This window comes from Antennarius striatus, chromosome 15 (genome assembly GCF_040054535.1).
Source record: "Antennarius striatus isolate MH-2024 chromosome 15, ASM4005453v1, whole genome shotgun sequence".
NCBI classification, from domain to species: Eukaryota; Metazoa; Chordata; class Actinopteri; order Lophiiformes; family Antennariidae; genus Antennarius; species Antennarius striatus.
The window spans coordinates 9,954,674-9,968,379 of record NC_090790.1 but is presented as its reverse complement, the minus strand read 5'-3'; the positions used below and the strand labels follow the sequence as shown (position 1 = coordinate 9,968,379).

At 38.3% G+C, this 13,706-nt stretch overlaps 1 protein-coding gene across 1 annotated transcript in view; it reads right to left on the bottom strand.

Moving 5' to 3' along the window:
- The window catches only part of LOC137608608 (matrix metalloproteinase-17-like), a 63,077-nt gene extending 49,972 nt beyond the window's left edge, over positions 1-13,105 (bottom strand). The window contains exon 1 of the mRNA XM_068335106.1: positions 12,677-13,105. Coding sequence (XP_068191207.1) covers positions 12,677-12,811 — 135 coding nt within the window. The 5' untranslated portion in view covers positions 12,812-13,105. The remainder of the gene's footprint in view (positions 1-12,676) is intronic.
- Between the last annotated feature and the right edge of the window lie 601 nt (positions 13,106-13,706).

The following is a 13,706-nucleotide window of genomic DNA, read 5'->3' as shown; positions in this document are numbered from 1 at the left end:
CACAGCTCCGGTAACATGTTTTGCTATTGCAGACAAAAAAAAAACATTCTGAGTGCAAATGAATGAAAAGCAAATCAAAATGTCTTTACTGCAGAACTGGACTGGGAGCTGAACCAGCAGTCCAAAGCCACAATAGTAATGCCTGATAAATTACTCTTACATGGGAATTAAGCAAGTCTGATTTTGTTTTACAATGATTTAGATATGTACCGTGGAATTCTACTCACAAATATCTCAACTGTTTCCAAAGTGCAATAGTTTTCTTTTTACAAAATCAGCTGTTGGAAAAAGGCTGGTCATTTAAAAAACAATTAATATCATGTTACTCAGTGGGAAGATGAAATTAAGTGTAAGCATCATGACATGAGCGGCGACATTTCTGAATGCGCACTAAACAATATAAAGACCGAAACATGTAACTGCTATTACAGAATCAGTATTGTCTCAGTTCAATGATCATCACGCAACCGAACACATATCACACAGATGTAAAGGCAGCACATCAAGTAATCTTTTCCTTCTTATGTTTCTATCCACTGAATTTTTAATTCATTACATCCATGCATTCAGGCGCGAAGATGCTGTCATTATTCAAAGCAGCTACAGCATCTAGCACCCAGTTTGTATAACCCGCTTATTGAGAGAGATGGTTTACTTTATGTATTACGCCAGGATGATGTCGGATCTGAGCAAAGAAAGCTTAAGTGTGTTTGACTGAGATGCTTCTGAAACCATTCCAATAGCAGAACCCGAGTGTAAACACAATACACAGGAGAAATGACAGTTTTAGTCTCATTTGTGCAAACAGATTGGATCAAAGAGGAAGAATATAGGGAGAGAGACAGGGAAGGAAACAGGGGATGACATTCAAACTGAATGACATGTTTAATCAAACTGGAAATTGAGACTCGATTGCCAGCCAATAAAAAAAAGGGGAATGAAGGATTAAGCATGCCTAGAAATCGTTCATCTACGACGATGCTTTTTCTTAACCTTTACTTTTTTTTTTACTGATGTCAATGAAACATGATCTCTCTTTCCTGCTTATCCATGCATGTGACCGTTCGGGATTCACAGTTTTTATCTGTAATTGTTGAAATGTCTCGAGGCGGAGCTTAATTTAACACCAGAAAATGTGTGTTCAAGGACACAGACAACCCCACGACTTGTGAGCAAACTGACGTGAAAATTGTAGAAGTTCAGTTGTATCCTAAAATGTAAAAATAGATTAATTGGAGAAGCCAATTATGAGATGTACTCCTTCAGGGCCACTAGAAAGCGTGTGTGAAATTTTAATACAATTTATTCAGTTGTTTCGGTGGAGATGTGGCTATTTCCCATTACATTCAAAGAGATGAAGGTAACCTTGTTTGCACCCTATAATAGAAGCATAAAAACATGCCAGTGTTATAAACCATAATATTTTCATCAACTTCTCAATTAAGCTTTTATTAATGTCATAGCTGGCAGTACAGTATTTAATTAGTACAACTAATAACACAGCGGGGAATTGGTTTATTGACAGAAATAATATTGCTAAAGAATTGAAATGATAAAACTTTACGGCACACCATAAAAATAAGTAAACCCTGGCGGCATTCCTTTTTTTCCCTCCTATAAAACTCGTTTATTAAAAGTTGCACTCAGGTCAACCGACAGACCTCAGTTGTCAGTAGATCACTGACCATTGTGTGAGTGCTACTTTGATGATCACTGTTGACTCCAGTCTTTTGTGCATCATTGGACACATTTTGACCATGAAGCTGTAGTTATATATCAGTTATAACAAATCACAAGAATAAAACAATGAAAAAAGTTTTTGGAATTTCTGTTGACAATAAATATTTTCATAGAATGATTTTAGAACACGACAGACCACTTTGACCTTTCCACAGCTACGTTTCCGCTCACGCATACCAGGTGTCTTTTAATTTCCTGCTGCTCCTACACACAACATGCAAAATCAGAATGTCACACCTGTCCTGTCCAGCTGACTCAGTCTTTACACAGACATCTGTTTGGCGCTGTTAATACCTCAGACAAGGAACAATACGTCTTTACACCTTTATGGGTTATTACACAAAACAGAGGTGCTCAATTAAGAGTCCTGTTTTGAACAAAGCTGCGTGAAAGAAGCCCTGGATACAGTCAAATTTGATCCTGCCCCAGCCTCTAATATGCTTCTATTGGCTATCAGCTGGATAGTTTTGGAAGTACTGTAGATACACTCCAGTTACTGTTTTTTTTTCCTGATGCATCAGAAAAAGTAAATTTCCAGCAAGACATTTTGAGCTGTTACATTCAGTGCCTCTTTAACTGTAATGAGTGGTTAAAATCAATCAATGGCCAATTTTTTTTCTTTCTTTCTGAATCTATTTTTCCCTTCACTCCATTTAAATTCTGATTATAGTAAAAAAAAACAAAAAAAACAATAAAGACAATGATCCAGACATTAGTAATTAGTTATGCATTCACACAACACCTTTCTTTCTATACTGTAAATTATCTTGTCCAGTTGACTTGATTATAAAATTCATTATATAATCACTTCCATTCACACAAAGCATTGATAGTACTTGACGGACATGCGATTGAGCCTCTATAAGTAGATGGGAGACAGAATACACTATAACGGCTATATCCCTTTAGAAGTACATGAATAGAAAGAACACTTTCTTAAATTAATTAAATAGAATGAAGAATGACGTCATTTTATGGTTTTCAGATACTTTAATGGAATATTCAAATTTGATTAAAGCTTATATTTCCTTCCATTACATCTCAAAAGGAAAACACAGTACTTTTTATTCTTCTGCATTTATCTTACAACTTCAAGTGATGATGTATTACATTACACTTTCAAATTTTTTCCTGTTGGGCTCTCAAAAGTTGATTTTGCCATTACACCTTTTTGTCTGCTTGCTGCAATAGGAAAACATTTATTAATTTCTATCTATCATTTCTATCAATGAGCTTAAAGAGGAATTTTATTTTCACCAAGCCCATTAAGGATCCATTTTAACTTTGTCAGAATCGGTAGATTAAATGGAAATAACACAATTGTGACACCCAAGACAATTTTAAAACATTTTTATGGACGTTTAGTTTTTTTCCTAAATTCCTTTCCACCTAATCTTTCCAAATTTGAGAAATATGAGAAACTGAACGTGGTGTCAGTGGGCTAAGCCTACAGTGCTCTGATAGCAGTAGGATTGGTCCAAAATCTCCAAAAGTGTGAATGTATCCGTATGAATGACACCCTACATACTTGTGTAGGGTTAAGTTTTTTTCGCAATATATAAACATTAGGGAAAAATCAGAATGTATTCATCCCTTAATATCAATTAGTCCTACATCCTGGCCGATGACAACCACCCATTTCAAGATTAATCTTACTACAAAAAAATAAAAAATAAAAAATTGGCAAAATAACTACAAATAGTTGACAGAGCAGTGAAAAGGGCAAAAGATCTAAGAAATTCTTGGATGGAAAAAAAAAAAATTTTAAAATAAAAAGTTTCAATAAAATTCAAATGCTAATTAAAATGAACTGCTGTTTCTGCTTTGGCTGAAGGCATGCCAGTTTGTAGATTTTGGTATTGTGTGGGTGAATTTTCATAAAAAGGCATTTTAAAAGGAAATTTAAACAGTTAAATCAATCGATTTGTTTTTCTGCACAGGATGGAGACAGCTGATTTAACTTTTATTGAGAAAATTATGTACAGATCCAAATTCTGGCTATTTAAATCTAAATTCAGACATCATCACATGTAACCATTGTAGTGAAAATGGACAGTTTGGATGTAATGCTCAACCTTAGAGAATGTTTGTGTTGCTCATGTTTAATTATTTTAAGGTCTAGCGTGTATGCAGGACAGAGTGATAAAGGAGATCACATAAAAGAAAAGTCATTAGCCTCATCAGTGGCTGCTGTCAGCCCAAACCACCCTAATTGATTAGCTGCTGATCTATGATGCGCGACTCAATCACATTTCCTCAGGAAGTGTTTCACTCACACAGTCCTGACTTTTTCAGAGCACATATTACATTTTGATGGATGCATTTATTCTGACAGTTTACATTCAGTTAGTGGATGTCACTTCTAAGACGTTTGGAAGCCGAATCTGTCGTAAGTTGAATGTTTGTTAGCATGAGAGTGCAAAAAGGGGATTAAGATGCGACGATGAATGAATCATATAATCCCTAGTTAAGAAACAGCTGTTTGAAAAGAGAGACGAGTCTCAGCTCATGTCTGTTTCTGGAGGCAGTAAGGAAGAAAGTGGAGAGGCAATGATGTTAAGAAATACAAAGAGGAAATGGCACAGAGAGAGAGGGATATATCAGCAGAAAAAAACATATAGAGGGAGGAGAGGCAAAAATAAATAAGTAATGTAGAAAATGAACAAAAACACAGAAAGGAGGCTAAAAGGGAAGAAGTTGGAGAGATGATGTAAATAGAAAAAAAGTAGACACTGCTGCTCCATGTAGAAAAGAAACAAAGTTATTTGGGGCAGAGATATGCCAAGACATTGTTTGAAATGACTCAAATCATGGCTGACCTTTCCTTCATTAATGATTTGTAAAATGTTTGCTGATAAATGCTTACTTGTCTGAAAGTCCCGTTTGCCATGGGCACAATTCCCTTCATCTACGCCAACAGTGATTCATCTCCATTTGAGAAGCACCAGTGGGTTTCCAGCTTATTCATGTCCTGTGAGCTTACTGTTTTTTCAGGCATGAGTCCATTTCAGTTTGAAATGTGGCAGCCTTATATTATCATGGTACAAAGCGATGCTGGGTACACAATGAATCTTTTATGAACAAAATCATTATTTATACAACTACATGTCAGGTTAGGCTTCTGTGACAGTATGAGGGAGTGAGGAAGGGATCATATAAAGATAGAAAGACATGAGAAGGAGGATAGATCCTTTAAAACTATGTCAGAGATTAAAGATAAACAAACCGATGGAACTAATTAGAGCATTCTCCTGTAACTGGAGCTTAATGTAACCAGCAAAAGTTTCAATGGCTCCATTGAGGGAAAAAGCCACTGAAATGTCTATTAAGTTTCTCTTTTGGTGGGTGGTAATGCGGCTTGTCCCCCAGCCAAAGCCTTCAAACACAAGGACTGAATAAAGCACACCCAGCATCCCATGACAGCAAAGACAGGGGAGGATGTGAGGAGACACAAATACACATGCTAACGTATGCAAATGTGACTGAAAGCAAATTTTAATGTACAGTCTCTTTACATTAACTGGCCCGAAAAACAACATCCATATTATCTCAGAATTAATATTCTATGAGATCAAAGCATAGAGCAATAAAATGAAAGCATTTTGTAGAAAAAAATGTTACTGTAATAGTAAATAATAGTCACAATACACTGAGAAGGATTACATTATATTGAGTCAATGTTAAAAAATAACCTTTGAGGAAACGCAGACCAAATCAGATTAAAAGGTAGTTCATCACTATACGTTTTCCCCCATCAAATTCTTATTAGTCATTTTAAAGTCATTTTTCATCGTTGCCTTCAATGACGTAGATAAAGTAAATCAAATCATTGTTAGAGGAGGTCACCAAGGAAAATAATGACAACATACGTCATGGTTACTTATATATCATTCTTCAAATATATGCATAGGGATTACATCTATCACTATGTGTTTGTGGCTTTTTCTTGTAAGTAGTTATAAAGCCTGCATGAAAGCTGGAACTGGCTGTGATGTACTGCTATTAGCATCATTAGAAAGGAAATGTCTCCCTGGTATTAACTGGCAAATGATGACTAAGAATAAAGCAAAACTTCACACACATACATGTTGTGTGTTCATGTGTTTGACTTCATTTTTAAATCAATGCCTAGAAGAGCGGAGCCCTGTTCTGAACACTGACTTAACTGTAGGATAATGCCTGGAGACTCAAACTCAGCATACTGTAAATGGTTCATTACTGTCACTTGATATGAAGTTGAGTATGGACAGCAGACTAAAAGAAAGTGGACCTAATTGCCAGTGGATGGACACGCAGCTTATCTTTGCCTCCCACTCACTGTCCACCCCCCCCCCCTCTGTATAATTCTCTTCATTTCACTTAGACCTTCAGAGAAATGGGATCAGCACACAGCAGTCTTTCAGTGGACTCCATGGATGAAGACGCACCCTCATCGTTCTCCGTTCCCTTTTCTCATCATCTGCTCTGCTGCGACTTGTCAAGAAATTGCAAATTCGGCTGACAGACAAGCTATGAGATCATTGTGTAACACACACACACACACACACACACACACACACACACACACACACACAATACACACACACACACACACACACACACACACACACACACACACACACACACACACACACACACACACACACACACACTGTGGTGACACACAAGAAGAAACTGACATTCGCATTGACCAACACAGACAAAACCACATTTATTATAAATCTGCCAATTTCTGCAAGCAATTTCAGAGTAGCTCTTTGTTGCTTTTGGGTTTTCTTGATCATGTTATTAAAGCAGTCTATTGGCAGTGGGGCTGAGAGCGCTATAGATTATTCTAGGCTTCAACATGCAAGCCAGCACAGCACCAGAAACCACCGTAATTACAAGATCTGGTTGGTCCTCTGAATAGCGACGGTAACCAAAAACCTTGATCTGGCTGAAGACAAGAGGGAAAGGCGGGGCAGCCAGAGTTAAAAGTAGAACTGTCCACATGGAGTTGATTTGAGGTTTTCTATATGGGGAGCCCTGGAGAGGGCCTGCTAAAGTAATGAAGTCAGTTCAAACCAATGGAAAGAGACTATCGCGTGCGGCTCTATTGTGACAAACAGCGCTCACTTGCCCGCAGTATTAAACCCATCACCACTGTAAATTCAAACATATATAGCTGGGGACTACACTATTGAAGTCATCTGCACTGTTCTTTTAAAATGGAAAGCAAATAAACTGACAAGATGAAGTCTTGACTTGTTTCAGTCTGAGCAGTACGAGCTGTTCAAGTATTACACTATTACACAAAGTAACACAGGCGAGAGAGAATTCATTTGTGTGTTTGCACGCATACATAACACCTTTCCTCAGCAGGTCAACCAGACTCCACTTAACAGGAACAATTGGGGATTCATATTTCTTTTTCATACACGAAGCACAGAAATCCTTAAAAAAATCTATAAAAAATGTTTTTGACTTGAGTTTCTTTGTCTACATGATCACCCTTCACCCATGAATTTGCCTTATTTTATCAGCTCTTTTCACTGCCTACAAATGAAGAGCTTAAACGATGCAGCTGCCACACATTGGTCCCACAACCCCCCACACTGCTGTGACAACCAGTCAAGTGTCAGGGCTTTTAAATTCTTTTCCAAAATGGCTTCTAAGGATATAACAAACTCTGACAATCTCCAAAAACTTACAACTCCCCGGAGATCCTGTATAGTTAACAAAGCTGCAATGACAGATTGGATGGGTGTGGATTGAAGGACTGGATGGTTTTCACAGTATCTTCCTCTTCCTGAGAGGCAATGTGCTATTTATTACATGCTGAACTGTCTCTTGTGCTCTCTGTCAGTCACTCCATCCTACAGTGTGTCATCTCCCACTTGACATCCCAAGAAAAATGTCCTTTCCCGGATATAAGCCCATGATGCAGTGCTACAAGCTGAAATGTTGCATGACTTGATAGAAATGAGACAGTGGTTTGTGTGATTTAAATGATCAGAAGTCAGGAAGATTAGTTAAATTTAGTATCTTTTCAGGGATAAAATCAAAAAAGTAAAATATTTAATGCACAAGAAGTGTTACATTCAAGAATTTCTAGTCCGAATCTCATGTCTGATGCTCTTTAGTTGATGAATTCTCCTCTTTTTCATTTCATACCTCCTTTCTTAGCCTCGGTGAATTACTTATTCTAGAGGAATTTCTCCATCACACTTTCCCTCAACTGTCACTGCATCCAGTCGTGTCTTTGAGCTACAGCTAATAGGTGGCTGAGTTTAATCAGAAAAACCAAGATGCACACGTAGAAGAAAGTCTCCTATATGGATTGGAAGAAAAAAAATGAAGGAAGAATATTGAGGGTGTAAAACTTGAAGCTTGTAAACTGCACAGTCTTGTGAGTCAAAGACAGTGCTAACAATGGGTAGAGGTTGGAGGTGACAAAACTGGTTGAAGGACAAGCACTACAAGACTTGACGATGACAGAGGGCTGGATGGAGATGTCTTTTTCCTGTGGTTCCTGTAACATATCACCAACGACAGAATTGACACTTACCACATTGGAACAGATGACATTATTTTCCTCATTGTCAGATGCTGCCTAGTTAAACAATGATTAAGGCAAATATGATCATCAACCTTCCTAATTCACTTTAATCCTAAGAACACTGTTTTTAAAGTTGAAAATTCTCTAGAAATCTCACTTATTCTTTATATTAAACAACCAGCAGGAGCCAAAATGGCACATAGAACTGAAAACATGGAATAGATTACATAATCGAGATGTTATGTAGCAGTTCACAAAAATGCTGATACTGCAAACTGCTGCTCTGCAGTGATATATTGGGCAAGATAACAGCCAAACTTGAACCCAGAAGATATTTGTGGTTGGTTAATTAAGAACTTTGTGCTCCAGTTTAACTAAAAGTAAAGCAATGGAGGAAGGTGGCTCTAGAGTGTAGTGGGACAGGGAGAGCAGTAAAGCCAGAGATCAAGACATGGATTTGTGGGCAGACGTTTGTTTTGTGGGATGGAGTCCCAAGTGTATAGCAGAGATGAACACAACTGGGAGCACAAGAATGGAGAATCCTTTCAAACCCCAACAACCAATTATCCACCTGCTCTGAACAGCTGAGAGTCATATCATCAATGCAGCAGAGGTCTTATTTAAAAGTCAGGCAGACAATCACAAGGGAGCAATGGGTCTCTGGACAGGCACCCATCTGTCCATCTGTCTATTCAACTCCCTTGGGATACCTAAAGCCCTTTTACAGCAAATGAGCAACCTGAGTACTCACTCACCCAGAGACACTATGTTAACTGAGTTAAAGGCAATAACCTCTAAATGGAGCTGAAACCATTACTCATTTAAGTGATTGGTTGATAATCAGAACATTATTCAGAAACTGTTAATAATTAGTTAGAGTACTCCTCCATACAAACCCACCATTATTGGATTGATAGTTGTTTTCTCTAATGGTGGTTTGATTCAGCAGCTTCTGAAGATGGCTTAAATTTGACTCCTAATCAAATCAGCACAGTCTCAGCAGCTCCTTTAACTTACATCAAGCCTATTGGGTTATTATTTTTACCTTACAGAAGAAGGTTTTCCATGAGCTCTAAATTTAAATATTCTACATCACCAATCTGTATTAGTTCCATGTGGTACTTTGATGTGTGTTTGATAGATCTAATGGGAATGTAATCATGTGATGCTTTTTTTTGTCCAATCATTGTTGCCAACATCCTTGAAGTCAGAGGCAAACATCTTGTAACTGTTCCATCCGGCAAGAGTGAACGAAGCACATCAAGAAATTAATATATTTCCTATTCTTGAGGCATACCCCACCTACATGAAACACTGAATCAAAACTTTATTCATAGCATTTAGAGCAATCTTGTTAACAGACAGACTGAATGAATGACTAAACCAATGTCAGAAAAACTGGTTTACAATCCAAAGCAACAACAATAATCATTGTTCACTGACTTACTTCTTAAAAACATTTATGGCAGGTCAGCTCATTCCTCTGGTTTGAAACTTCATAAAAAATGGGAACCTGCAACCCAGCAAAGGAACTTATACAAACCTTGTGCAAAAGGGAGCCACAGTAAACATATGGCTCATGCGCCTGGGTTGGACACCTTAAAGGATTGTTTTCTCAGTAGTTGGTGAACCAAAGCAGGAGCAGAGCAGCAATGAATAAACTCATTGCACAGCAGACATTTAAACGTGCCACTGCTGGAGAAACAATAGTAGCCTTAATAACAGTAACAAACCCTCAATTTCAAGTGTCACAAGCTGCTGTGCACACAACAGTGTTCAAAATAACAGGACCTCCTCTAATTGGAATGCAGCAATCATTAATACACCAGTGAGTTTCCAGCTATGACAAGCCAAAAACCCTCCTGTGCAATCAGCCCACTCTGTACTCAAACTCAATCATAAATACTCTTCGCTGCAGACATAACTGGTCCTCAACTCCACAGGTTTGTTGAGGACACACATATTGGGTTATGTGAGCAACTTGGAGCTCTTTGGCTTTGTATCTGGGGTTTGATGAGCAGAGCAGACGCAGACAAAGCAGTATTTGCTAATTAGTGACTGTTGAGACACCAGCCTAATTAATTGTTTGCTTCACTGACTCCAATGTAACAGTTCATTCACTTTAATCTCCGTACAAATAATGCAACTTTATACTTTTTAAACTTGTGTGCATTTTCAAATGCTGCAATTCCATTTGGCTTGCAGGTTCTGTGAAAAAAAAAAGATGTGACCAGCATTCATGTCTTTTGGGAATTCAATTAAAATAGTCAATCTTGAATTGTTAAACTTTCACTCCAAAATGAAGGCAAACCATTATCTTTTCTCAAACACCATTTTTGTGACCCAAACCCATATGAAACTTTTTGTTGAAAATGTGACAAGTTCTCCTTTCAATGTAATTTATTTCTGATTACTCATTTAATCAAGGAAACTTGTGTTCTCATAAAAAAAGATTTATCACCTAAAACAAGTAATTTATTTGCTTGACTTGATTGAATTACATTTATTTCGTCACCATGACAACAAAGGTCACATAGGACCATGACTACATTATTGCTCTTTACACTAATAAAATGTCATATTCAAGGTTAATAACCTCCCTCATTGGCCAATGGAATCATTTAGATCACACACGAAAGCTCATTCACTATATAGTGGGTCCAATTAATCCATTTTTAAGTCATAAAACATGCTAGCTACTAAAAGTTAAGTTTTTTGCAGGTCTGGTAAAAGCACATTAGTTAGTGTGGGCCACCCAAAATCATGCTGAACTAAAATCTCCCAAACTGGGTTAATCTTTACCAGACTGCTAGTAAAATACTGGACAAATGTAACAAAAACCTTACTTACCTTACACTTATGTTGAGTTTATCATGTTTAACAGACTCGCTGTAAAGGTTAGTGTTATCTTTCTCACAGCATTAGATGTTAGCAAAATTCACTTGGACATTGTTATACTCATTATTGTTCGCTTGAAATGGAAATGAAAATATATATTGTTACTGAGTACTGGTATTGATCATCCATCCATCCATCCATCCATCCATCCATCTATCCATCCATCCACCCATCCCTTCCTCTCTTCCTTCATTCCTTTCTTCCTTCCTTCCTTCATTCTTACATTCATTCATCTTCTTATGCTGGAGCTTATCTCAGCTGACATCGGTCATGAAGTGGGGTACACCCTGGACAAGTTGCCAGTTTATCGCAATACTGATTTTAAATTTGTTTTATTTCACATTTTAACAACTTCATTCGGGATTATTTGTTTAAATATGCAGGACTTCTCTTTTACAGCATATAAACGTTGAAAATATTCTTAGGTCATGCTAATTTTAATATATATGTCTACATTTTTTGCATTCACCAGTATCTGTTTCAGTTTGAGCACCACTTTTACATGGGGCCTTGTGCAAGTATATTCACATAATCATGTTCTGTTTTAATGAAACTTTTCTGGTATTAATAATTGTATAACAAAATATCAAAATTTAAAGGGTTGCATTATAGACATGTAGGTATATGGGAATTAAAGTAGGTACTGAAAATCTTGGCATTGGTGTGTAGCGCCAAGAATAGTTCAGACGGGGCTCAAACCGACAACCAGTAATTTAAAAAAATATAATGACATTAGAGTAATGGGGGGCCATGCCCAGAGGATGTCTAGCAATGCCCCTGAGGTCAACTGACTATTGATCAACCTTCCACAGAAGTTAATGGAAAAGACTGACCTGTCACCTACAAGGAAAATTGGGCTTGGAAGGTTTTGTACTGCATGCAGTTTGAAAAGTGAAATCCTGTGGTGCTTATATAAAATGTTGACACATAATTTAACTCATAAAGATGGTATCTTGTCAATTAATAGTCTATTTTCTACTTGCTCATTATGACGCTCATGCTTTATCAACTGTTTAAACTTTGGGTCAGTGGCAAGTCGGAGCTGTCAGGAATCAAATGAATAACCAGTAACATTTTCAGGATTTGTCAGAGCTGAAAGCAGACCGTGGCTCCAGGAAAGCTCCGTTTCCCTTTCAATGTTACACAAATATGTCAACATGCTGTGATGAAGTCTGTTATGTCGCCAAGGCAAATACACAATTTATTTATTACTAATCCATATTCATGATATGGACAGCAATGATGTTTTTCCATCACATTAAGCCAGCAACGCCAAGGTGGCATCCATATGGACTGCTGCGAGATGTATAATTCAGATGTGTGTGGTGAGATTTGCTTTCATTCAAAAGTAGAGAAAAACCGCGGAATAGTAGAAAAACACGCCACTATAAGCCAAGAGGGGTATCAAGTGAGAAAGGGCATGGCCAAAAGTAATAATAATCAGGAAATTTCCAATCCCTATGTGGAAAAGGTTTTAAAAAAGAGAAAAAGAAAACTTACCACCCCTGTGTCCAGCTGCTCTGTAGTCCGAGAGGGAGCTGCTCCAGTCAGAGGTAAAAACCACAAAATCGGCAGCAGCAGCAGCATCTCCGGAGAATTATTCCTCATCCACTTGTGCACAACCACAGAAGTCATGTTGCCCTATGACAGGCTGATCCTGCAGGGCTCACACACCGACCCGGACAGCAGCATCCACTGGATAAATCACACACCGACACTCCTGTAAAATGTGCCCGCATAAGTCTACCTCACTGTTGAGCGCAAACACATAAAACACATGAAAACCCAGCGACGGCAAAAAAAACGGTGATGATTCACAAGTTTGTTTTAAAAAAAGAAATGTGTGACTTCTGGTCCAGCTCTAAATCAAGTCCATCGGAGGTGAAATCCTTGCAGCAGGACGTGCGTGACGCGCTCCCGATCGTTCGGTCCGGATCACTGGAACACGCACAGCAACGGCGTGCGGTTTTGTCCCGAGCAGCAGCAGCAGCGACCGCTCGACGCACACACCGCCAGGGAATGAGGATTTGCCTAAAAGGATCCGGGGGAACGAAGGAAGTGGGAAACAGGGGTGATGAGGGGAGAGAGAGAGAGAGAAAGAGAGAGGAAGAGAGATGGGGGGGGTAATGCCTTTCTAGCCCACTTTAACGCCACAGAATTCATTCATGACGCGCGTAATTTGAGAGTCTCAATGGTTGAGGCACAAAAGACAACCTGTCAAGTGTTGGGCTATTAAGGTCAGGTTTACACGAAAAAATACGACAGATTGAAGTGAGTTTGACGCCCCTTGGTGTGAGTCCAGTCCTGAAAAAGTAGACTGGTTTTACATTTTCACATGAAGGCTGGAGAAATGGCCTTTACCCTCTACTGTTGCTGCACACAGCTTTGGTTCATACTGAAATATCTGCATCGCTATTTAATGGATCGCCATTAATTTTAGTAAACACATCACCACGCAGTTCTGAGAGAACCTGCTTTATAAGGTGAAGGTTTGCAATGACTCGAAATTCACTGGCTGATGTTCAGGTGC